Below are 25,440 nucleotides of genomic sequence, written 5' to 3' on the forward strand. Positions count from 1 at the left end.
GACATGCAACAGGGCTCTAACGTCTTGAGGAACAAACTGAAATTTATTGGGTTGGCCAGTTCAGACTAATTGAAAGAAATTGCGTGTCTCTTTGCTTTCTATTAGCTCGGTAAAAGGTGATGTTTCTGGGCGGGGTGATGGCCGAGGCCCTGAGCTTTTTGCCCTCTATTCCTCACCCCGGTGCTGTTCGTCTGTTAATGGTTTGATCCATGAGCACCATCCACTGAGCAGACAGGCTGAGCTGTGGGAATCATTTAAGGAGGAATCGTTTAGGGAGGATTTATGAGATGCATTCATTATGAAGTGTGCGGCGGCAAACAGACTTCGATCTGTAATGGCAGCTTGGTAATGGCTCCGAACACTGGCTCTGTACTTTGTTGTTACTTTGCTGCTATTTTGGTTCACGCCTCTCCCTGAGAATGCAACCTGCTGACTGTGACTAATTATTGGAGTACATGGATTTGGATTATTTTTAGAAGCTACTTCTAGAATGATGCACAGCTGCCCAACTGGACTCATTAAGTTGGAATATTTCTATTATTAGGACAATGTCAATTTTACAGGGTTAAACATGCAAGAAAAAAAAAAGTGGAAGTATTGGTGGACTCCCACTCCTGCAGGGGGTGCTATAGAAGCAGTTTGAACAATTTTTTTTGCATCGTTATGATATAATAATCAATGAAAATTGATTAACATAATTAATTGATTCACATAAAATAAAATGCCAAATGAAATCCCCAATCCCCAAATTTCCAAGCAATAACAAATTCAGATTACTATTTGTTTAATGTGGTGTTCACAGATGCTCCTGTAGGAGGGGCACATGTTTATATTTAAGGTTCCTTTCAACAATTTTTTCATCAACTGTTATAAGTGCAATTACAGCCAGTACTATTTAAGCAGAATGAAGCTTAACTTTACAGATGTTCGACAATAATGACGGACCAATACAGTATTGTCGGACAATATTAGCATAATTATGTAATATCTGTAAGAATCGTTATCGTTTTTTCTTCCGATAATAAAAACCAGATAATGCAATGACTGAATTTCAGCCAAATGATGCGTACCCTAAAAATTGTTATGGGGAAAAACGGCTGTAGGTGAAAATGAAAGTCACTAGATGGCAGCATTGCAGCTCATTTCATTAATCTATTTTAATAATCAGTGGATTTCTATGTAGAATACTGGTTCCAGCAAGTCAATGTGTTTGTACAGGTAAACAAATAAATACTACCAGGCCTTTAAGAGTATTTCAATTCTTGAAATTCCTGCCATGCCAGAAGGTTCCGTTCAATTCAATTCTACCAACAATAGACCGCAATCCCAGCTGGCGTTGCATCAAAAACACTAACCAATCACCACGATTATTGAATCACTGCTGCATTGAGCCAACGACGAAGTGACAAGTTAAAGCGATTCTTCATAAATACTCCAAACGTAACGCTACATCTATAGTGACGCACATATCCAAGAGGCTTATTGGCTCATAAAATTACCACATGTAGGAAATAAAGTCGTGTTTCATCCCGCACCCGGGCTGACGTCTAATACTCCAGTTAATGTTTTCTGTGAGCACAACTTCACCAGAAGATGTTTGGTAGAAAACAAATCCCATAAGCCCCGTAGTCACATCAGCGTTTCACTGCCAATCTGTTTATACCAGTAAAACATTACTGCCAGTCCATGAAAGGCAGTGTGACTTAAGAGTGAAATGTATGCCTGTGCGTGTGTTTGTTTTTTTATCGGACCTGAAGAATCTGTTTTACTACACAGAAAGCAAAGCAAATATTAAAAAAAAAAAAAAAGTGAGTGACCAACCTGCCGGTGAAACGACAGACAGACATTCAGCAAAGTTACAGAAACAGACAGTTGAAAACATTTCACTTCTGCCAAAATCACTGACAACTTGTGCCTGCTGCCTCCTCTTCTCTGTCACCCAAGGTAAACTCTGTCTCCCCGTCTCCCTGTCTGCTCAATTATAATTGCTCACATTTAACAGCTGAGATTCCGAATCCTGAAGAGCAATGATAAGGAGGCAACGCACACACACACACACAGTCAGAGAGAGAGAGAGAGAGAGAGAGAGAGAAATTAAATGCATGTAGCTCCCGTAGAAATTGACTGGCACTGGTGTTTAAAATAATAAGATGCAGCTGTTGATAGTAGTGACTGTCTCCACGTTTACTTCCCCGTGGCCCCTGTGGCAGCGGAGGAGCCATGATGAAGGCAGACAGCTGACAGGTGCTTCAGGATGATGCTGCCATCAGAAATGGCTGGGTAGATAGAAGTGCGGGGGGGGGGGGGGGGGGGGGGTGGAGGGGAAGGATGCTCCAGCAAAAATGAGGAGGTGAGAGAGAGATGAGTGGCCGAACAACAAAAGAAAGCTGGGGGAAAAAAAAAAAAACATTTTTGAAAGATGACAAAAGTGGAGCGAGGGTTCGTTTGCTGGCGTTGCCACAGACTTCCTGTAAAGGATTTTCACCGAGTCTGTCACTCTGACAGGCTAGCGTACAGGTTTACTGAGCGGGTCAGAAGATCTGAACGTCCCGAAGACAGTGAGACACTTGGACGACGCTGCAGTAAGTTAGGAGACGGAGGGGAAACGACGCAGGAAAGATGGCGCAGGGACCGTGACAAATAATCCAAATTTAAAAAAAAAAAACAAAAAAAACAAAAGAAAAGTTGGAAGGAAAGAAACACACCTGACGGATGACGTGCTCCTCCTGCCCTGTGTTTATTTATAATTGCACGCCTCAGCACTTTACAACTGCTGTTCACACACACACACACACTCACACACACCTTTCCACGTTTTGCATCAGAAATGCAGCTTTGCTTTGTTTCAACGTACGCCCGTAATGGATGCACCCCGTGTGCCGCGCTGACAGCAGCGGGCGCTGGCGACGTATCTGACTTTAATAAAAAGGAGTGAGGAGCTGAGGCGGGGAGTTTCGACCCCCGTGAACCCGATACGTTTGAAGAGGAAGGTGTCGTCGAACTCATGATGAAGACTTCACAGGAATTAAAACTAGGGCTCTGGGCAGAGAGGAGAGTCGAGGTAACGCAACCAAGGAGCTGATCCCTCCAACCCTCTGCTTCTGCTGCACACACACACAACCTCACACACTCCCTAATACACAAATGCACATTTGTGAGCAAGGAGACGAGTGTGACAGAGCCCGGTGCATAGCAGGTAGGCCGACAGAGTGGCTGAGAGCGCTGTCACCAATTTGTTCCTAGCCATGGGGGACATGCAGGGGATGGAGAGGCGATGGCAGCTCCCTGTCCTCATCACGGCTAATGAGGCCCAGGCTTCTCCTTCTTCCTCTGTGGATCTGTGTGTGTGTGTGTGTGTGTGTGTGTGTGACACTGGTTTGTATCAGTTTGTGTCAGAGTGCTGCCCAAACACAGTGACACAAACTGAGAGAGGAAGAAAAAAAACCCAGAGTTGATATTTCCCATGGACCACCGTGTTCCCTTAGTTTTCTCTTAGTTCACACCTCACCCAGCGGAATTATTTACCCAGCCGAGAGACACTCACACACACAGAGAGAGACAGAGAGAGAGATGATCTTGTTGAAGGCAGATCTTCAGGGACACAACACCAGCTGAGGCGTTCTCACTGTGCTGGCTGACCCATCAAATCTTCAAGGAAAGCGAGGAGGGGGGAAGAACAAAGATGACGCCGGGCGTGCTGTGATCTGACAGAGCTGAGAATAATAAAAAGTTATGACGAGGAAGTCAGGTCGGTGGGAGACAGTGTGGGGGAATTTGCTAGAAGAAGTGAACTATGGAGAGCTACAAGGCTGACCATGTGGTCAGTAATAATGATCGTTGGTCTGTATGTGAAACAAATGTATCATCAACATAGAAAAGTAGCTGGATGGTGGTTTGTCATCTGCAGGTGTGCTGCCATCTGCATGGATTTTCTTTTTTTTGTTTTTGTTGTTTATGGCCAGGACACTTGTGGCCGCAACTTATAAAACTGATAGAATCAGTAGGTGGCAGTATTTAAAACCCGTCCAGATGCTACAAAAATAATTGAAAAATTATAAAAATGACCAAAAGTTCTCTGCCGGTTTCGGCCATACTTTGCATATAAAAGTCTAGGAAACGACTTTTTGGTATCAACCACTGGTTTCAGATCGTCTTGGTACGATGTTCCTGCATCACCAAGGTGGTCATTAGGACGAATATTAGCCAAAACACAGCAGCAAATATCCATTAACAAACACACACGAACACTTTTAAACTTAACCAAACTAATGACCTTTTTCCAAGAAGGCAACAACAACAACCATCATGTAACATTAATAATCTCAATAGTACATTTCTACGTAAAGGTTTACGCTGGTGCTGTGATTGACAGATAAATCGTCCAATAAAAGAATGTCAACGGTTGTCAGCGACTTTCATTCAGGTGACTTTCAACCAGACAGAGTTTCAGATAGTGAGTCTAAAAAGAATCATAATCTAAAAAAAATCCCGAATATCACTGGCTCCTAGTTTAAGTATATTCTAGTTTTCGTGATTTGGATTTTGGACAGCAGAAAAGTTCATTTACGACTGGATCATCTCTTGAACTCTTCACTGTATCCTGTCTCCGCGGTGCGTGAGGAGTGATTCTCCCACTCGAGATGTGAGGATGGCATCTATCTTCACGACACACTGAGACATTCGGTGTGAAAAATTAGAAGTGTGTGTGTGATGCGGCTGCAGCTGAGGACAAACGGGGGTGTGCATTTGTATTTCTGGAGCTCCTCCGTGTGGTGGTAAATTGGAACTGCAGCCTTTGCGCGTCGCGGGTCATCTGGTTTCGGCCTGTCCTGCAGGTCAGGTGAACAGAAAATTTTGATGGATTTTACAGACAAAAAAAAAAACACTATTGGGGAAGTCGAGCTCAACAGTTATGTTGGATTATAAAATCAGTCCATTCTGCTTTTCTATATAAATGACAATGGCTAAATTAAATTAATTAAAGTTCATAATATTTAGAGTATTAATATGTAATGATTATGCTTACAGACACCCCTCACACACACACACACACACACACCTGTCCTGCAGAAAAGTGTTGCCACCACTAGTTTACACCACACAATGGAATAAGATGGAACTGAATTAATGACGTCTGTTGTTACCCATTATTAAGAGACACAATATAAAGAAGACAATTTCAGGTCTATTTTAATATCACAAGTCCAAAGGAAAAAAAAAACAGAAAAAAAAAACGTCCTTATCCGGGGTTTGCAACTCCTCTCACTGAGATTAATGCGTTTACACAGAGGGCAGTGGCATTAGCAAAGAGAAAACAAGAAGAAGGAGAAGAGCCGGGGGGAACACGGAAGATGAGCAAAGCAGCTAAAGGAAAGGAGTAAAAAGTTGTAAAAACAAACGCTGAGAACATCCGGGCCGAGTATGAAAAGAGGAAGAAGGGCAGAGAGAGAGGATGGAGGTAGGAAACGGAGATCCTTGAATTGTTTCTGCTGATTCACACAGCACCAGAACATGGCCTCGTCAGCGCTCAGAGGCAGTGGTGGTGGAGACATCAGCTTTTGTCTTTTCACACCTCTGGGCAACCTTCACAGTGAGAGAGAAAGGCGGCCGGAGTAGAGATTACCGCTCTAACTCTCGACTTCTTCAAACATTTGAGCTTTAAAAACCATTCTGTGCTTTTAGCTTCAGGGTCGGGGAAACACTCACAGTAAGACGTGGCTGTCTGAGGAACCACTTCGTGTTACTTTGAAACGAGAACTAACGCTGGAAACATTTGAGCTGAATTCACTAATGCAATGAGATAAAAACGAAACCTGTGTTTAGACCGTGAAGACTCTGTCATCATCAGGGCGAAGGTGGCGGAGGTTTAAAGAGACCAGTCTTTCTGAAGTAGCGCACGATCAGAGGCACGGACACCAGCGTGATGCTGATGCGTACCGGAGCGAAGAGCTTATGAACGGCGTAGGCCAGGACGAACGTACTGGTGCCCGCTGCCATCTTTGACTGGACCACCGCCTCGCTGAAGCCCAGTTTGCACAGCAGGGCGGCCATGTCGAGCCCACTGTGGAGACACGTAACAGAGTGAGTCAAATCAGTTTCACAAGCAAACTTAAATTAAATAATTAAAAATGATAACAGTTTTACTAAATTAATAAGATCAACATTTTTAGGAGTGTTGGATTATTTTAATTAATCAGGATTAATATCGATTCATTTCAATGTCAATAATCACAATTAAGTGAGATTAAGCTACAGCAACCCTGTGGTCAATCAGATTCATTACATAAACATAAATATACATATATAAATATATGAATGTTTATAATACGGTTTTAACACCGTATTATATACATATATAAATATATGAATGTTTAAAATACGGTTTTATGCGCAGTTCAAACACATTCAGAATAGCAGATTATTAGATCTTTGTCTTGACAAAAATGCTATTTACGACCACCAGAGGGCGGTGTGCACAACAACTTGTGTCCTACTTCAGTTGCGGTTGACCTATATAACAACCAGAACAGGAATTACAGCCAGTTAACTGATTAAATCAGACAAATAGAGATGTGTTTAATCAGCGTCACACAGCTCTGACTGTGTGAGACACTGTTGCACAGTTATGGATTCTTTCCTCTGAGCTATTTGGAGAATTAAATATGCAAAACAAAAGGTAGGAAACTCTCTCTCTCTCTCTCTGTCAGTCTATGTCTCTCGCTCTGACATTATCAGCTTCTTTTGCGCTGCACAAACTTCCATCTGCAGCTGGACAACTGTTTACCCAGCACACACGCACACACACACACACACAGCAGTGTGTCAGCGGGCCACGTGTCTGCTCTCTGTAGACTCAGCGATGAAGCCCGGCGATTGTTGGCTGCAGAGTTAGTTTTCAGTTCAAGGGTCATTAGAAGCTACAGGAGGAAATCTCTAAGCTGTCAGATCATCACTGCCAAGTCTCTCTCTTTGTTTCTGAGGCCCTGCCAGTTGGACTAATGGACAGACCAGGGGCTGAGTGCCGCAGCTCTGCTCTGCTGTGCGGCTCTGGCCCTGAGTCTCAGTCCATCACTATCATCGCAAGAATACTGCAGAATGCAGAACAGCAGGGCCCTGAAACCTGTATAAGTGAGTGCACATTTTAAAAAGCATTATTTATTTATTTTTCTGTACTACATGGTGTATTAGTTTCACAGTCAACAGCTCCGAATATTGGATTTGTCCCTGATTATTCGCTTTACATGTTAGCAGAAGAATCTATGATCCTATCGGCAGTAAATAGGTTAAATCTGAGCTCAAAGTCTAAGCTCAAAGCTACTGTGAGAGCAGCTTCTTTAAAGTTCTCTACAACACAATTGTGCTCATTTCTGTTAGACTCAAAGTCATTGTTTCACTTTTGAAAAATAAAAAACAAACCCAAATAAAAGAACAGATTCAAACAGTTCAGGTTTCCCTGTCTGATTTATGTGATCAACACAAACATGCCCAAACTGAGCTCCTTTGGTTCTGCCACCTGTGAAAGAGCCCGACCATCTGCTCTTTGTTTACCTGGATATGAGGAGGTAGAACATTCCCAGAGACATGAGGGAAATCCCGATGTGAAAGGAAACTCCGACTGCTCCGTACTCCTTGAAGACTTTCTTCAGCTGCTGGGTCTTGCTGGGCTTCCCTCCTTCTGGCTCAGAACTCTCTGGGGCCTTTTCACGAGATGGGGACGAGGTAGACGAGCCCTTCAGATTTCGCTCCTCCTAAACGAAAATGGAATAAAACAGAGACAGAGAAAGAACATTTGGAAAAGTTAAAGAAACTCTATCCTTCATTTAACTCAGGGTTTGAGTTTGGCAGCTGTAGGTTTGTTTATTTGTTGTAGCAAAACCTGTGGGACAGGTTTGACATTTTACAAAGAATCTTTGAGTTGATATGAAAAGCATATCGTAAGAAAACAAGGCTTCACTGTCAAATATAGAATGTTTTTTCTACGGACATTTCAGGATGTCCAAAAACTAATGTCTAGTTAATAATATCGTTAATAGACTAAAAAGATTGTTGAAAAAACTACAAATAAATATATACATTGACGATTACTTTTTAAAAAATTTAAAACTACAAATAAATATATACATTGACAATTACTTTTTAAAAATTTTTTTTTAGAGAAGGCAAAAACCACAGCATATCTGTAAATAATTTGGTCCGAGACTTAAACTCAGAGGAGGCTTCACAGTTGTTCAGCCGGAGTATTACTGCGTCTGATTGTCGCACTTTGCTTACGGCCCTGTTTGCCACTCAGTTTCCTCATCGTCCTGCTGTGATAATGCAATTACACCATCTTTTATGGCTTCCCTCCAGGTTCACTCTGTGTTCCCATTTTCATTAGACATAGGGTTTGAAAAATAATTACTGTTTCAACTTCACGGCCAATTTTCACTTTTTACGCCTGCGATGGGGGATTAAGTTTTAACTGGCAGCAGGGCACCAGCATGTTGAGCAGCTCAGCTCCGGTCGCCTACAGTAGTTATTAAAAGAATCTCTTCTGCCACGGGGAAACACAGCTCTTCTGAGAGAAAACAGGAAATAGTTCAGGCAAGAGTGGAATTTTATCTATTTTTAGTCAAACTGCTGGCATACTGGAATGCACAGAAGTAAAATGACTAACTAAAATGAGTAATGCTGCCCACAGTGACCTATTTAGGTGAATGTTAAAGTCAGAGTCAAGTGGAACAGGAATGAGAACATGACATAAGTCGATTTCACTCCTTTAAAAAGGAAGTACCATGAAAAAGACATGCAGTTTCTCAACTGTGGGATGAAAAAAATATTGATATTCTAATTTGCCTACAGGTGAACGCCCCTCAGCAACTCAAAAAGTGTTAATTAATTTTATATTTTTATTATTTATAAAAAATATGTTATTTCTATAATAGAGTATATAGGGTATTTATTATGTATCCTTTATTTGTATACTTGGAATAAAGTACTTCTAAAATAAAGGACAATTTGTTTGTCAATTTCATGTCTTTTTCACTTTTTACTTTTTTCATATTCAAATAACCATTTATTTAAATTAATTTAAAGTTAAAAATCAATTGATTGGATGACTACAAAAACGGATTGCTACATCTATAGTTTATTTATTCCAAACTCCCAGGATGCAATCACAGATGGAGTTTTTTTTTTTTTTGTCCACTGGCCTGAAAACAATGGACAATGGAGTTGGACGTGGGCGAGGGAGCGGCCTTTTGCTTTACAGAGGCCACTGAGGCCATGCTAAAAGTATAGTCAGGCAGCAGCATGGGAGGGTCATGTGAGCGTGCGGCCTGGGGGAGCATATGCGTGGGTCAAGTATATAGGAGGCGAACAGGGAGACTGCTGTGTCAGATAACAGCTTTTCACAGGCACCAAAACACACGTGAACCAGCTGAGCCACACTGGCATTCAAACTCTGACAAAGGCACTCACATTCACGCTCAGAGAATACGAGGGTGAAGTGGAAATCGTGCATCTCTATTGTCAGATAACAAGGAAGGTCAACATCTGACCCACTCTCTCACAACCTGTCTGAGGCGGGAGAGCAAGGGCTTTATTCTTTATAATGCCTCAGCATGGAGTGCGCATGAGATGTTAAAAAAAAAAGAGAGAGAAGCAGATGGTTTGTTGCTCCATGTTGACTGCAAATGTGAAGAAAAATTTAAAGTAGTTCATTTACATTAAGGGCTGTCACTGATGGGGTGAGGGGGTCAAAAGTTCAAGTTTTAAAATCCTGTTCAAGAACAAGACAGGCGGTAGAAGCAGTTAGCTCATGACAGGCCTGCTAGTTCTGTTGTTAGCATTCAAGCTACAACGTCGTCCTCAGCAATGCTCTGGATAATTTGGTGGTTTAGGCGGGATTATAACCGCCTCCCCCTTCCCCTTTATCCCCTCCCATACCTCTCCGCACAAACACACACACCACCATTAAATATTAACAGGCAATTACCCAATGGTTTGACTGCTGGTCAAAGACACCAGCACTAAAACAAACACTAAAAGAACATAAAAACATGAACTATGATAAAGAATTTTACGAGAAACATTTATAAATCCTGGTCAAGTTTTGTGCTAATAGTCTGTTATGCTCCCAAAATGTTAGAATAGAGGTGCTGTTTTCAACCAAAGCAAACTAGTATGATATAATATAAAAATAACAGTTGCAGTGAGGACAAAGTACAGTAGAGGTTTGATGGTCAGTTATAAAAACAAAAAAAAAAACACAGGTTGTTTCTGTAATTTTACCTCCTTACTGTTGAAGATAAGATATTTTAAAGTGTTTTCTTACAATTTCCAAAACAGACTTTTTAAGTTTATGAAAATAATGTTGTAATTTTTGTTAATTTTTAATTTTTTGTGAACTTACAAAAACATTTCACATTCATTCATCCCTAATAGTAAGAAACTGTCGTTTTAACTTAATTGTCACATTCATTCATCCCTAATAGTAAGATGTAAAAAAAAAAGTAAATAAATAAAAACTGTCGTTTTAACTTAATTATAATTGATGCTGGCTTCTGTCCATCTCATTTCTTTCCAAAAATATTTCACTTAAACCTTAGACTTAGTTCTTGTGGAGTTTTTATAACAAATGATGCCGGTTGTCTTGTTAATTTAAGGTTTTATTTTTTAAATGTTACCGTTTTATCATCCTATTGTTGTATTTTTTTCTTAACGGGGCCCTTCAGGCTAGTACTTGTCCTGAGGACAGTTTGTGGATTCTTCCTGGCTGGCTGTGGTCTGTTGAACAAGCACAAAAACAAACCCCCCTCCCCAACTGCTCCTGAACGCACCCACTGCTCCTCAGGGATTGGTTAAATCCAGAGAAACGCTAATATTTTAGCGTTTGTTTCTTCACGAGTATTTAAAGTTTTTTTTAAAATTACTTATTAATGAATTCATTATTGTACATATTTTTACCTACTTATCGCGTTAAATAAACGCCAGTTTATGTGAACATAAACTTTTCCGGGAGGGGCAGGTGAGAGAGCTACCGGTCGAGTGAGGCAGAAAGGTTAAACTGATAAGAGACAGACAGACAAACAAACGGACCAACTCTCCTGTCTGTGGACACAGCCTGGTTAACACAGAAATTACATTAACAATTATCTGAATTTTAAATTCACCGTCAAGTTAGTGCCTGTAGTGGAGACCTCCTCTCTGTCGTCGCTCCTCCTGGGAGCTGCAGCCGTGGAGGAAGCTCTGACGTGCATGGTCCTGCTGATGGAGACTCCTCCGTTACCTGTGAACGTAACATGACCCAGAGGCTCCGCTCTGCTGCTGAGGGGGCTGTGGCGCCTTCTCCAGCCGAGCGACCACGGCCAGATTAAATCTAAATGCCCGCCCTCACTGTCCAAGACTCGTTCCAAACGTCTCCAGTCCGCGGGTACGAACCCGGCTGCTCCACAGCTGTCAGTTTGCGGCAGCCGCTTCCTCAGGTGCGCAGGTGTTGACCCGACAGAGACTCCACACAGAGACCGGCTGCTGCACTCAAACGTATGACCCTTGTGTAATGTCAGGGTGACGCACCTCGCTCTGTTTGCTTTGTGTAAGCCGAGAGTCTGCTCCAGAGCCGGGGCACACAGCCGCCCTGCGACACACCGTAGCATCGTCCTCCACCTCCTCCAACCGACTTCAGTTAATCCGATAAATTTAAATAACACTGGCGGATGGTTGACAACATGAAGTGAACTGTAAACATGCTGTGCTGTGTCCTCCTCCCCCTCCTCCTGCTCCTGATGGTGACCGATCAGCAGCAGCCAATCAGCGCCAGTGTACCGTGGAGGTTTTAGAGGAGGGCGGGAGGATTTAAAGTGGCCGCGCTAAAAAACACAAAACAAAACGTGTCATAAAAAAACGACCATAGTCATTGTGATATTTTCTGTCAAGACTGTATATTAAAAACTGGACGGAACTATTTCTACCATCAAAAACAAAAAACGACCGACCGACCGGAAGTGACCCGCTGGTTTCGGAAGTCACCATGTTTGCATATTAGTTTACTCTAGACAGTCTCTAATATACTCCAAAAAATATAAAAACAATCACTACATATATAACATTTAGCCTTTCTAGACAAACATAAAACAAAACTTTTTTTTTCATTGGATAAAATGATGATACAGGGTTGTCTGTTGTCAGCCAATAAACTTTAATTAAATATTTGTCACCCTTTTTATACCGTATATACTTATATGTCTTTATTGTTGATTAGCACAGTTCTTTGTCACCTGTTTAAGGCCAGACTGTGGCCTGTTGGTTAATGTCGGCTCATACTGTCACTTGTTGTTATCTTTTGGAGATGTTATGTGTTGTCCAGATAAGACTCTTCGGTTAACTGACATGAAAGTCCAGTAACTGTGTGATAGGTAGCGGACCAAGCCCTGTGTAGCCTTGTGTATTTCCATGTATACTAAATTTTGAGGTGTAAACATAAGCAAAGACAATGCAGAAAGACTGCAGATTTGCATAATGGGTTAAACCCATTCAAAAAGAATGGCAAAACACATTCAAAAACAGTATGTAAAAAAGAACTGACATATAACAGAGTGAAAGTGCGTAGGTGGTGAGATGTTCTGGCAGGAAGTGCATGGTAACCTCAGTAACATTCATTACATAAGCAAGAAAAATGAGAGCTGTTACTTAGAGAGCCTTATCTCTTCACAAGTACTGAAATTCTCTCATGCATTTAACTGAGAGACAGCACACTGGAAGTGAAGACGAGAAAGTGGACCGTTAATTTCTTCACTCATTTCTGTTACCTCAACAAAACAAAAAAACTGTGGTAACAAATATTACCACAGTATATCAGTATTACAGTATTACTTTGAAACGCTTCAAAAGTATTTTTCAGTTTACTTGCGGCTATTCTCAGTCATCCAGAGCATCATAACAATCTCAAAAGTAAGCAACCGGACTCATCAAAGAGGATTCATCAGTTCTTCATCAGTTCCTTTCAGACTGAAAATATTTTTCTGTTAAGTACTGCATTTGAATGTGTATTCAAGTCCCACAAACAAGGCACTGGGTTTGGGTACATTCAGATTTACCTAATCTTGTTTCAGTATTTCCAAACATGTATTTTCTGGGGGTTTTTTTCAATGATGTTTTTCACATCATATTTTATAGTTCCATATACTACCACCAGGGACAGGTAAACACACTTACAGTACACTTTTATGTAACTTTTACACTTTTTCTTTTTTGGACCTAAATTGCATTGGCTGTGTTCAGATATTTTATACTTGGTCAAACTTTGCCCTTCAAGAATAAAAAAAAAATCAGCTTGTTTCACTTCCTACCTCTTTGATGATGTAAACTAAAGAGGCAAAGATCAAAAAACTGTTTCGTGGCTCAGCGTATTTTTTTTAGATGATGCTAAAAATATCATTAACATGAATTATCTGCAAACTGACAAAGCAGGAAATCTGTGGGAGGCTGTTTTTTTAGTCACTAAAAAAAATCAACATCTCAATAAATAAATGTCTCTAATATAAATGTATAGCTTTATATATGACCTTTATATGCACAAACTATAGCAGGTCTGCCACCAGGGGTCTGTGGTGGTACTGCATGGGGGGTTCAGTTCATTAGAGAAATTATAATATCATCAATGTTGGGTTTTTTCCAACAAATGTAAATGTTTTTAAATATACATAATCAGTTAACATTTGCAAAAGTATAAATAGTATAAGTTACCCAACTACTACTACTATGAGTTTTGACCCTAGGGGTGATCACGTGACAGGTTCAGGTGGATCGTGTCAGTTGATTGGTCCTCCAGTCTTTTTACTAGATTGTGATTAATTCTTTTTTGTCTGTCTGGAATCTTTTTGACTAACCCCGCCCGGGCCCGCCCACCTATCCCAGTGTCCCTGTCATGTCTCTCCACCATTTGGATCAGTTGGATTTGACAGCATTTTACCCTAAATCCGATCCCCAGGAAATCTAAATGCAATCCCTCTATTGGCTGAGACTTAATTCATTGCTGACTGATTAACGCTGTCATCAGCTGAGCCAGGCCTTCAGGTATCATTAGGTTAATGATCGCAGATGTACGGCCAGGCCTTAAATCAAAGTGTCAGTAGTCGCTGGTTTGAAAATGTGCCTCGTGTCAGAGAGCGAAAATCTCTCAATCAGCTCGCTCGTTTTAGTTGCTGGACAGCGACTCATCAACTCGTCCTACTTAGGACTTTGGTACATTTACATCCTACGAGGACTCTGCTGCCATGTTTAGTCCAACAGATCCTGGGAAATGGGCAGACAACCGTTCTTTCTCTTCCTCTTTGTGCAGCTCTTCTATCCGTCTTCAGACAAACTGGCAAGACGGTCAATAGCCCCCCCTCCCTCCCCTCCTGCCCCTGTCTTGCCATCCACCCTTCATTGGTATGCTTTCCTCCTTTCATCACTGAACACATCCCTCCTTCCATCGACTGCTCCGTGTCTAAGCAACCCCTGGCGTTGATTCATTTTCCCACTTTATCCTCCGTGCTCCCCACTGTTCCTCATTGTCTTCCTTCACTGTCCATCTATTTACTTATCTAGTGGAGTAGTCAGCATGTGATTGTGTGCTCGGTCTGGCACCGATCCACGTTACCCTTCACTGAAGAGGACTGAAGGACTGGGAGTGGGGCCAGCTGGCCTGGACTCAGCACGGTTCAGGCACAATACCAGTGATGGGCCATGGAGACGAGGTCAATGCAGCCTGGATCATGTGCTTTCTGCACTTTTGTCCTCCTGTCTGTCCATATGCTTTAGATATACTGACGCTGTCCAGCAGGGTGCACCACATAAAGGCTGAGTTGTCCTAACATTTGCCGTAACCTCGTGTAAATGTTTGATAAATTAGAACCTCTTTGTAGTGCTCCTTTGGAATAATTCAATTGGTTAACTCAGTAAAATTGGACTGAAATTAACCTTTGCTGTCTCTAAAACGAAAATGTATCCTGTCTTTAAAATAAAAAATGAAAATGAAACAGGAAAACTCCCAAATCAGTTGTACACTACTCTTAGTCACTCACTTCTCACTTTTTGGGTAGAATTCCCAATATATCATAACAAGCGCTATGGAGCACGTTCACCACACGAGGCAGTGTATACAAAAGTAGATACTGCACATATGTCTGTTAGTTTCAGGCAGTTCAAAGCCCAGTACTTCTGACTGAAATAACTTTTCTACATGTTACGTTACTTCTAAATGATACATAAAATCATTATTCAAAACAAATCTTCTATCTTTTATCAGGACAATGCTGAGTCACTGCTTGGAGTTTAAACTCCCTGTACACACATTACACAAAAATCCATTTTATGAGCATTTAAATCACTGTACTCCGGTGGACCCCCCCGCCCCCCACATTCACTCCCCCAACACCCCTCCCCTCACAAACAGGACATATATTGTGGCTTGCACATTGACTCACAACTTCCCCACCTATGTTGCTCTTGTTGCCACATTGTTGTTGTTCTTATCTTTCACTCATTGCATAATCGACCTTTCCTCTTTCTTCAACCTGCACTATATTGAACTTTTTCCCCTCTGTCACCTGTACTCGATCCGGGACCAGGGAAACTCATTTCGCTCATCCCATGTCTAACGTGTGTTGCAATGACAATAAAATAACCTTAAGTCCTTATACAGTGTATATTGTATAAGTGACAAATAAGCAAATGCAAATGAACATCATAATGTTTGTTTTAAGAGACATTTATAACTGTATAAAATGACACTTCTCTTACCATTTATCTAGCTGCTTGTCTCCTTAACAGCTGCTGTGTGTGGTCTTGACCCCTGATGATGAACAATGAACTGGTCAGTGAGAGGAAGTTTACATAAAGAGAGGGAGAAGGAAAAAAACAAAAGATGAGGTTGGAGCTGAGCCAAAGTCTGTCAGCTGCAACTGTTGACAGAAGATGTAGAAGGTCAGAAACAGCAGATGACGCAGGGTAAAAGACCTACATGTGACATGTGAGGTAGAAAAGCACTCTTAATTCATGATTTTAAATTTTAATAAAAGAAATCTGCTCGAATTAGAGTAACATTTTCAACTGCATCGTCATCTTTACTTTTCCATCATATTTACAATCCACCATATTGTCTGGTTTTAAAGTGAGGCAAGGGGAATAGAAAATTGCCACTAGAGGACGCCTTGTGTGATTGCAAACATACACTAAGTAAAGTAAAACATTTTTTTCCAGATTGCCTCCTTTTATGGGAGAAAACTTTTTGAGGTGATGTTTACGTCAGAGAATTTCTTTCTTTTTTTTTTTTTTTTTGTGGAATTCTGACTAATGTCTTTGACACCAGGTCACAGCATTCTGCTTTTCAATCATTTTCCAGATTAGGGATCAATAAAGTTCAACCTTAAACCTTAAACCTTTTCCTCCAAGGACAGAAATTCTTTCAGTTGTAGGATAAGAACTTTTTTTTTCTTTGAATTTAAAATAGTTGTAAAAAAAAATCAATTAAAACATAACAAAGCTAAAAAGAAGAAAAATATATATAAAAAATAAATAATAAAATTAATAAACCGTCCAAAGCTGTGGAAATGTTTCAGCAATTGAAATCAGACACCTTTTCTTTTCTAAAAAAAAAAGAAAGAAAAAGAAAACACCTCTAATTATAAAAGTTTTCACTTACCCTCGCAGGTTCTTGTTAGAGCCCAGTTGAAGATCCACTGTTGAGATGGTAAAGTACGTTGAAGGTCTGTGGCTTTCACAAATGACACATCGCTGGAAAAACACATAAAAAATAGTTTAAAAAAAAACATATATTGTTGTTAGTTATAAAAGTAAAACACATAGGTTGATGCAATAAAACATCACAAACCATCACAGCTCCAACAAAGACAGCTAACCAATCAAAGAGACTTGATTAAGTCCTCAAAATATACAATTTATTCAAAATATGTTAATGCAAACATCAATATATTCCAGTAATTACAAAATCAGTAGTATTTTCTTCCTCTTTATAAACATATACGCATCTTAATCTTACACTTTAATCTCTTTACATACAGTAAGGGTCGCAGTCACAAACGGTGACCTCGACCTTTACAACGTGAAACAGGCGACTCTCCCCGTCTGGCTCGGCTGTACTTTGAAAACAATCTACTTCAGTCTGAGGGGTAATTTTCGACGACAGATACAGATACTATTCAGTCGGAATAGTATTTTTATTTAGGTATGGGCTGAAGTACGTTGAGTGGTATTCAATGATTCACAACAGAAGGTTTTAACACAACATGACAAAAAAACACTGACACAAAAATTAAAAAACACAAGAATTTGTGCAATTGCTTTACATGACAGTGAGGAAAGAAAAGACTCTTTCACCAGCTGTGGTGATTTCAGGACATTTACATCATGGACCACTCTTTGGCACTCGCATCAGGATCAGAGACTCAGCAGATTGGTTCACGGCCCATGTTTGTTTATAGTATCAGAGCCAGCAGTGTGTTAGCTTAGCACAAAGACTGGAAGGAAATGGGTGGTGTGACTCGTAATCAGGCTGTGTACTGAGAGAGTGTGCCAGTAAATTAACATGTTACACTTAGTTTGTGCAAACGTGGGCTGCTTCAAAGGCTCATGTGTCTGGAACAAAAACCAACTCGTCATTTTTATATGGGCCGCATAACTAAATATTATTGGCTGTTTGTTTTGGAAGGTTGATTTCACTGCTTGACTCAGAGCCTGTGGATAAATGAGTATTTATAGCAGTGATTCTCAACTACTGGGCTGCAGCACATTAGTGTGCCATGAGAGATCTCAGGTGTTAAAGATCTTTGTGCAAATTTCTTCAATTCCTGCAATATATTAGCATGTTGTTCAACCAAACATCCAGAGTTCACACTCACAATGACAGAAAATTGTGTCTAAATTAAACCCAGATCATTATATTTCCTTACACATTCTTTTTGTAACATTGTTGTTCGGTGGTATGCCTTGTGAATCTTTCTGATGTAAAATATGTGATGTAGCTCAAAAAATATTGGAAAACACTCATTTAAAGAACCACAAGAAAATAATATATAGTTTTGGCTGCAGTAACACAATCAGCCAGATGGGGGTAGCAGCTACCTGCAGGAAACATCCGATCAAAAATCAACTTCTTTTAGAAAGTACTCAGTCAGTGCATACTTTTCACGGGCCATTTTGGTGTCATTAGACAGAATATTAGCACAGTACTGTAAGTTGTTATGTTGTAAATTCAAATGTTGGCGAAAGTAGAGGACGCAGGCTTCCTCAGTTCTCAAAACGTCCACAAGGCGGCTGCCTACACTGCAAACCCTAAGCTTGAAAAAAAGCAGTGTTAACAGTAAGTGGGTGAAAACTGTTTAAAGACCAACAGAACTGTGGACTCTCTTCACACCATGTCCAAATATGGACCTTCACAAAATAAACTGAGGCCACTGAGTCCTGGTGTGTCCTCAGAAAAGTCATACTATACTTACAGTATTTATTACAAAACATTTACAGTTCGTGTTAACGACACAGATACAGTGACTGAAGGGGAAAAACAACAATTAACATAAACACCATAATTCGTAGTGACACTGTAAGGACAGCTCCAGTGGGATGGCGTGTGGTTGTATAACGTACATTAACATAGCAACACATGTGGGGTATGTATTTGTTTTTTTAATTTTCCACATCAGAAGGTGCTTTGTAAGAACATTCTCCAGCTCATCTCAACATTTCATTCATTAATACCCACATAATAAATACACTCCATTTCAGAAAGCATTATGTTTTTTTACACATTACATTACTTTATAAATAGAGAAAAATATAGTCATTTGTCAACATGTTTGTTCTATGGACAAAATTCTGCAAAAATTAAAAAAAAAGAAAAAGAAAAAAAACACAAGCTGTCAGTTAAAGTGTGATATATATATATATAAAAAGGACGGTGAGGTGAGGTGTACAACACAGTGTAAGTTTTATACACAGGTGCAGTAAAAAGTACACTTCCTGAATACTCTAACACTGCTTTATGGCGTTTCTTCCCTTTACTTAATGCAAACGGCGTGTTGTGAAGGAGCCCACAGCAGGGTGGTGGTCTGTCGCCCTCTGCTACATTTATCTCTTTCATACAGTGTGATACACGACACATCTGGACACCGCTCCGATAAACACTGACAATAATGAGAACACTGAGAAGCCGAACACTGGTGACAAGATGGAGGGAATATTTCCGGTACGTCCCTTCAGTCCACCAAAGGCTCGTGTCCGTCTTTAATGGTGGGAACATGCAGAACCTCAGACTCGACTTTCATGATTTTAAATGTGTGACCACATCCAGGTGAAAATACTGAAGCAGAAATATTCACGCTTGAGTTTTTGTAGAAACCGTTAGCGACTCTTGTCTGAAGACTAAAATGTCAAGGTAACATCTACAGGGAAAATTCGTTTCCTCCTTTTCTTTGCTACATTTGCCTCTATTTCTTCAATTACTCAAAAGTAAGACGTGACGGAAATGTGTGAGGGGAAACTTACTGGACCTTTTTGGAGCTTCTCTGCGGAGGACTAACTTCCCGCCTTCCTACAGAACCTTCTGTATCTTCCTTCATATTTGTGTGAATCAAAAACCTTCGGTGTGACTCGAGCGCTACGATACGCAGCAGCAGGTCCGAGCCTGGAGCTGCTGTTCGTCTATGGGCTGTTTGAACTTGAGCAGAGGTGGGTCACCGCTGGCCGGTGTGTAGTACACAGCACTGCCGTTGGAGGACACCAGTGGCATTCGGGGATCGTCGGAGATGCTTTTGGTGTCGGAGAAGGAGTCCGTGGAGCCGTTACCTAGGTGACCGTTCAACAAGGGGTGGTTCATTAATTTGGCGGCGGCCCTCTGTTTCTTCAGCTCCGACAGAGTCTGTGGACGCTCCCGCAGCCAGGGCTCCTCCTGTGAGGGCTGCTTGGAGACGACCCCGCCGTTAGCAGATGGTGGCGTGCTGCCGTTCGAAGGGGGCGGCGGCGGCGGCACAGACGTCGTGGTGGAGATGAGGCCGTTCTGCCTGTTGTTGTTGATGCTGCTGCCATCTTTGAGTATCGCAGGGAGCTTGGACTTCTCCGGCAGTTCCACGGAGTCGACGGGTTTGACCTGCAGGGGGCATCAACAGAGATTACTCCAAATCCACTACAAGCTCTCTGCGTTAGATAAAAAGTGACACCAGGGCCTGGCTGGGTGCAGTCAATTTATTCCAAAGACTAACCTCCAAAAGTTTAACTTTTTCTGGACTTTGGAACAACAATTCATTTTGCATTTCATTTGGATTTTAATTACTGTTTGAATTAACACTGACCATGGAATGTGTTACAGCAGCTCGTAGGTGTCAGACAGAAGAATTTAGAGATTTAGAAAAACAAGAGCGCCAGTTGACATAAAACTAAATTTACATGAACCACTTGGCTGTTCTCCTGGTCAGACTCTTTCTCCTTCTCATCCGCCCCCTCTCTCCCTCCTCTCCAGACGATGGCCTCCGTCTCGTACTCCTTTCGACATAAGTTGTGTCTGTCTGACAGACTCGCCCGGCGAACCACTTTCCTGTGGACAGATGTTCAGATCACAGTGACGCCAAACAGCTATAAACAGTAACTTATGTCACACTCAGATAGTCTCCTGAATTCTAAATATATTCTTAAAGACTACCAATGATGTACCTCTGTTTACATGCTCCGTATTAAGTAAGTTAGCTGATTTTAAGCATCAAGATTCTGTTCGCTGGTTTATATGGACACAGTATTTTAACACCATTACGGTAAATGCACCTTCACATAATTTCCAGGGGGCACCCCATGTACTACAAAGCTCCATCATGGGAGAAGCCTGTTCACTTCACTTGATTTAGTGAAACATGCTAAACCTGGCAATTATTAGATAACAAAACTGCAAGAAATCAGCTTCAGTGTATGTCAGTTTGTAATTTTGTCAAATCCTTAAGTAGGCTTTCGTTTACTTTATCTGGCCAGAGTAATAGTTAGGAAACATGCGAAAACGAAATGTCGTGTTGCTAAATTTGCATTTCTCAAGTGATTATTTTTACACTTTGAAACACCTGGGCAAAAAAAAAAAATAGTTCCTCCTTAAAAAAAAGCTGCAAAATGAACCAGTGACAAAGTTTACTTAACGTCACCAGCAGAGGGCAGTGCTTACCCACGGCTGCCCGCGCTGGACGTTCGCCTGCAGAGCGACGTCTTGTGTTTGAGCTGCGACTTCATGATGGTGTCGTGTTTGTGTTTGAGATCCAGCAGCATGGCCCTGAACTCCTCATCCTCACACAGATCTGTGAGAGAGTCAATGAGAGAACACTGGCTGTTACACACTTGAGTAATTGAAAAACAACAGGCGCAGATGAGATCGATGAATACTTTTGTTTGACTTTTGTTTTCCCTCGGAACAGCATTAGAGGGAATAAGACGTGATGAAGAAGAAAATATTGATTACAGGAGCTGAAAGATTCTGCCAAGATGAGGCTGTGTGTTTTAATAACCTCTGAGGAAGAGAGGCAGTCAAAAAGAAAAGGGGAATGAAGGAGGAAGGGAAGAAAACTAATAGGGCAGATAAAGAATAACAATAAGAATAAAAAGGAAGTCGATGAAAAAATGGAAAGAAATAAGACAAGGGACTGGAAGAATAACAAAACATAAATAAGAAAAAGATGAACAAGGGGATTTAGAAGAAGCAGCAGGAAAAGAAGATAAAAAGGAGAAGAAAAATGGGGAAAAGAAGAAGAGGGCAAATAAATAGAAGAAGAAATGCAGGAAGAAATAAAATAAGGAGAGGAAGAAGAATAGATACTGGAGGAATGAGAAAAGAAAGGAAAAGGAGATGGAAAAGAGGAAGAGAGCAGTAGAGATTTAGAGGAGCAAAGAAAAAAGAAGAATAGGAAACAATGAAAACAAGAGGAAAATAAGGAGAGGAAGAAGAATAGATAGTGAAGGAATGAGAAAATAAAGGAAAAGAAGATGGAGAAGAAAAAGAGGAAGAGAGCAGTAGAGAATTAGAGGAGCAAAGAAAAAAGAAGGAAAGGAAACAATGAAAAGAAGAGGGAAGAAGAACTAGAGGGAATAATAATAATAACAATAATAATTTAATAATTCAATCCCTTATTTATTCATTGGGGAAATTTACAGTGTGAGTCTTTGCAACCGACATGAGGTGCCATTAACTACGTGGCTGCAACTCACAGGCTGCCACACAGGAAGCGCAATTGGGGATATGTGGTTCCTCTGGGAATTGAAACCGGGACTCATTGCAAGGCTGACGCGCTAACCGCTACACTATGAAACCACCGATATAGAGGAAGAACAAGAAGAAATACACCGAAACATGTTCTTAGATTCAAACGGCTGATCTTTAGGTGGAAGTTTGACCCCTAACCCACTGAGCTACAGACACTCCAGAACAGAGAGAATGAAACAAAAAAGATAACTGGTTGTCACTGTACCAATGGGTGTCTCTTCCAGGAAGGACTTGGCGTTGAGACTTGCTCCATGAGAAACCAGCAGCTCTGCCACGTGCATCTGAAAACAACAACAACAACAACAACAACAACATCCAGAGGAGAGAACCCCATTAGTGCCTTTTCACGAGACATTAGCATGTTACAGCTTCCCGTGGTTCACCTCACCTGACCCCAGCAGGCGGCAGCGTGGAGAGGCTGCCATCCGTCTGAGTCCCTGAGGTCCATGCGAGCGCCGCCCTCCAGCAGCAGCTCTGCCGCCTGCACGTAGCCGTTGGCTGCTGCGATGTGGAGCTGCAAGGTCGCAGGAGGGACAGCAATCAGATTATATGAGGTCTTGAATTAAACAGCGTTGCCTTGTTAGGGTATGTTTAAGTTGAGATGGAAACATTAAATCAGATAAAAGTTTGTTGCGTCTTTCTGTTGTTCCTATTCTGTTGGACTTTTTTATTTATCATATAAAAATATATATCTATACTTATATATCTTAATAATAAGTTCAAGTCTATACTCTAAGAAAAAAAAGATCTTTCTTTCTCACTGAAAGCCATTACTCCAGTGCTTTAGAAACGTATGCAACATTTTACTGTATAAATGTATGACCACGAATAGCCAGAAAATCACATTTTTTAATATCTTTTTCTTTTTAATTTATTCCCTTAGTCGATTCACGTATAAGGACGAGTTCATTCTTAGCCTATGGTACAATCAATTACAAAATGACTCTGCATGATACTGTGAAATAATCATGAAAAGCTGCACAAACTGATGTACTTTTTGAATGAAGAGAGCAAAAAAACATAATAGGAAAACCTACAAGACAAATTAGATTAGTTTTGAAAAGAAAGAAGTTTTGAAAAGAAAAGACCTATATATAGGTCTTCTTATATATAGATGTCTGTCTTCACAGACATCTATTTCATTTTTTTAAATAAATGAAATAGATGTCTGTGGCTGCAGCATTGTTCCGCATTTCATTATAACTTCATGTAAATCAATGCTGTTTACTTCCTCCCAGGCTGTAATTCAGCCAGGTGACTCAGAGTACAGGGTTCACTGCTGTGTCAGTAACTTCTGACTTCACACACAATGGGAACCGAAAACTTCTGGTCTGAAATATCAAGCAGGCCAGAGACGTTCCATCTCTACAGAGTGAAGATATGAATCTCTGGACAGGAACTGGAACATGCTGCTTCTGTTACTTCCATCATTTCTATTCCACACTCGAGTTTTACTGAATTGATTTACAGGATGTACTGGTGTTGCTGGGATGAGGAGGAGCTGTGTTTGGTGGAAAGAAAAAAAAAAATCATAGCTCTGTGCACTGCATGAATACAGACACTCAAAGGGATACTGCTTTGTTCTGAGTAGTATCACAGAGAAACACACGCTGCTACAGCGGAAAAGTCAATGGAAAATAAATCGAAGGCTAATCACTGGCACTTTCACCAAACAGTTCGTTTCCGTTCCACAATACAGTAAAATCCAAAACAGTGACTGAATAGAAAAAATGTGACGTCAAAGCCCCAGAAACAGAAGCCACTGTCACTGAACAGCTACAATGTCTCTTAGCAAAAGGAAAAAAAGGTATTTTTCAATTTTCAATTTATCAACCTCGATCCTATTTATAGGAAATCACCAGATAAACCACTGCAGATGAATTTTGCGTGTTTTTGACAGATTCACTGCGGCGAGTGACATCCGTCCGTATGCCGTTCCAAGTTAATTGCATTAGACTTCTCATTGAGAAACTGTGACTGTGCATCATAAATGCAGCCTAAAAGCACTTATTCTCCCTGGCCTCTCGCGGTGTCGTGGTTAGCCAAGACTGGCTGCAGCTCCTCCAACAGGATTTAGTGGGTGAAATTGAAATGGAGTGATTTCTTTTTCCAGAGTGCTTTCTCACACATTGTGATTGACAGTCTATTTATCATCCAGGGCTGCAGAGTAAACAGCGTTAACTCCTGTTAGGTATTTATATATTTTTTTTAAATATATCATAATAATTGAAACCCAGAGTGGCCAATATGTGTTGTGTTTATACGTATCAGTCTCTCACATGGCAATTAAAGAGGCAAATAGGTATTTAAATCCAGTTGTTTATACTGAATAACATACACTAGAGCAGGTGTCTCCAACCTCCAGAGCATTTTAGCATCTTTGCATTGTCATCGTGCAGCATCAAATTTACCTGATATATGAAATAGACAGGTATTAAAAGATGATAACAGACCGGGACCGGGCTGTAAAGATAGGGTTTTTCAGCTTTATAATATATAAACCATACCATTGTAATGTCACTGCTGCGTTATTTAAGATGTGGTCAGATCACTGTATGTGACTGTGGTGAGTGTGTTGTACTAAAGGACTTAAAACCTCATGTACCGCACTACTGCGTCATTAAAATGGTGGAAATGTGTTTGCGGCTGTGGGTCTGTGAGTCTTGTTGGAGGAGATTGAAATTCCACTGGTGAAACATAAAACAAAAGTCAAAAGAAATGCACAAACATGGCAATATTTTCATCACGCAGACATCAGAGAAGCCTCAGTGTGAGGTTTTAGTTGTGCAGCTTAAAAGGACAGATATTTCTTCTTCTTTTTTTTTTTTGCAGTACAATCTCATTCCTGTCAGATTTGGCTCAGGGAGACAGGATTAAACTGATTATTCTTACACAGCATCAGGTGTTCTGCAGAGAAATAAAGATTAATCTTGCAGAACCTCTGGCCAGAGCTTCACAGGGTTATTTACATGAGGTTTTTACACTGTTAGTTCAGTGAAAGTAAGATTTGGTTTTTGTTTTCATACACATTTTTCATATCAACTCAGGAAGTTATCGACTATCAAGGTCAATTTTGAGACTCAAGCTGCACAATCCATCCGTCCCATATGGTCTAGCGGTTAGGATTCCTGGTTTTCACCCAGGCGGCCCGGGTTCGACTCCCGGTATGGGAA

The 25,440-nt window shown here is 40.8% G+C and overlaps 2 protein-coding genes and 1 non-coding gene across 5 annotated transcripts in view; 1 reads left to right on the plus strand and 2 right to left on the minus strand.

Moving 5' to 3' along the window:
• Positions 1 to 5,170: 5,170 nt before the first annotated feature.
• fam210b (family with sequence similarity 210 member B) lies at positions 5,171 to 11,777 on the minus strand. 2 transcript variants are annotated; one of them, XM_025059872.1, is made up of 3 exons: positions 11,154 to 11,777; positions 7,549 to 7,745; positions 5,171 to 6,061 (listed from the first exon to the last, which is right to left on the minus strand). In XM_025059872.1, exons 1-3 carry the CDS (start codon positions 11,634 to 11,636, stop codon positions 5,845 to 5,847), a joined length of 897 nt encoding a protein of 298 aa, XP_024915640.1. In that variant the 5' UTR covers positions 11,637 to 11,777; the 3' UTR covers positions 5,171 to 5,844. The 2 variants fall into 2 exon arrangements, with proteins under 2 accessions (XP_024915640.1, XP_024915639.1); XM_025059871.1 differs by having other exon boundaries at positions 7,549 to 7,748.
• Positions 11,778 to 15,793: 4,016 nt separating this feature from the next.
• The window catches only part of ppp1r16b (protein phosphatase 1, regulatory subunit 16B), a 57,956-nt gene continuing 48,309 nt past the window's right edge, over positions 15,794 to 25,440 (minus strand). Inside the window, exons 7-13 of one of the 2 annotated variants that reach the window (XR_003051039.1) lie at positions 22,656 to 22,781; positions 22,473 to 22,548; positions 21,179 to 21,308; positions 20,422 to 20,569; positions 19,525 to 20,125; positions 16,667 to 16,758; positions 15,794 to 15,835 (exon numbers count right to left, since the gene is read on the minus strand). Coding sequence is in view for 1 of the 2 variants with exons in the window: in XM_008321079.3 (XP_008319301.2) it covers positions 19,637 to 20,125; positions 20,422 to 20,569; positions 21,179 to 21,308; positions 22,473 to 22,548; positions 22,656 to 22,781 (969 nt within the window). In the remaining variant the exon portion in view is untranslated. Of the gene's footprint in view, positions 15,836 to 16,666; positions 16,759 to 19,013; positions 20,126 to 20,421; positions 20,570 to 21,178; positions 21,309 to 22,472; positions 22,549 to 22,655; positions 22,782 to 25,440 lie in introns of those variants that run through there. The other variant, XM_008321079.3, reaches the window with a different exon arrangement.
• trnae-uuc (transfer RNA glutamic acid (anticodon UUC)) lies at positions 25,369 to 25,440 on the plus strand. Its single transcript has one exon. It is a non-coding gene; the product is annotated as a tRNA-Glu (tRNA).

Source organism: Cynoglossus semilaevis, chromosome 11 (genome assembly GCF_000523025.1).
Source record: "Cynoglossus semilaevis isolate Cse_v1.0 chromosome 11, Cse_v1.0, whole genome shotgun sequence".
Taxonomy (NCBI): Eukaryota; Metazoa; Chordata; class Actinopteri; order Pleuronectiformes; family Cynoglossidae; genus Cynoglossus; species Cynoglossus semilaevis.

Excerpts from the sequence above, each read along its gene's own strand:
- fam210b (XM_025059871.1), bottom strand. The coding sequence starts at position 11,636 with ATGCTACGGTGTGTCGCAGGGCGGCTGTGTGCCCCGGCTCTGGAGCAG. Across the intron at positions 7,749-11,153 it reads CTACAGGCACTAACTTGACG|GAGGAGCGAAATCTGAAGGG; the intron begins GTGAATTTAAAA and ends ATTTTCGTTTAG. Across the intron at positions 6,062-7,548 it reads TTCTACCTCCTCATATCCAG|TGGGCTCGACATGGCCGCCC; the intron begins GTAAACAAAGAG and ends GTGTCTCCACAG.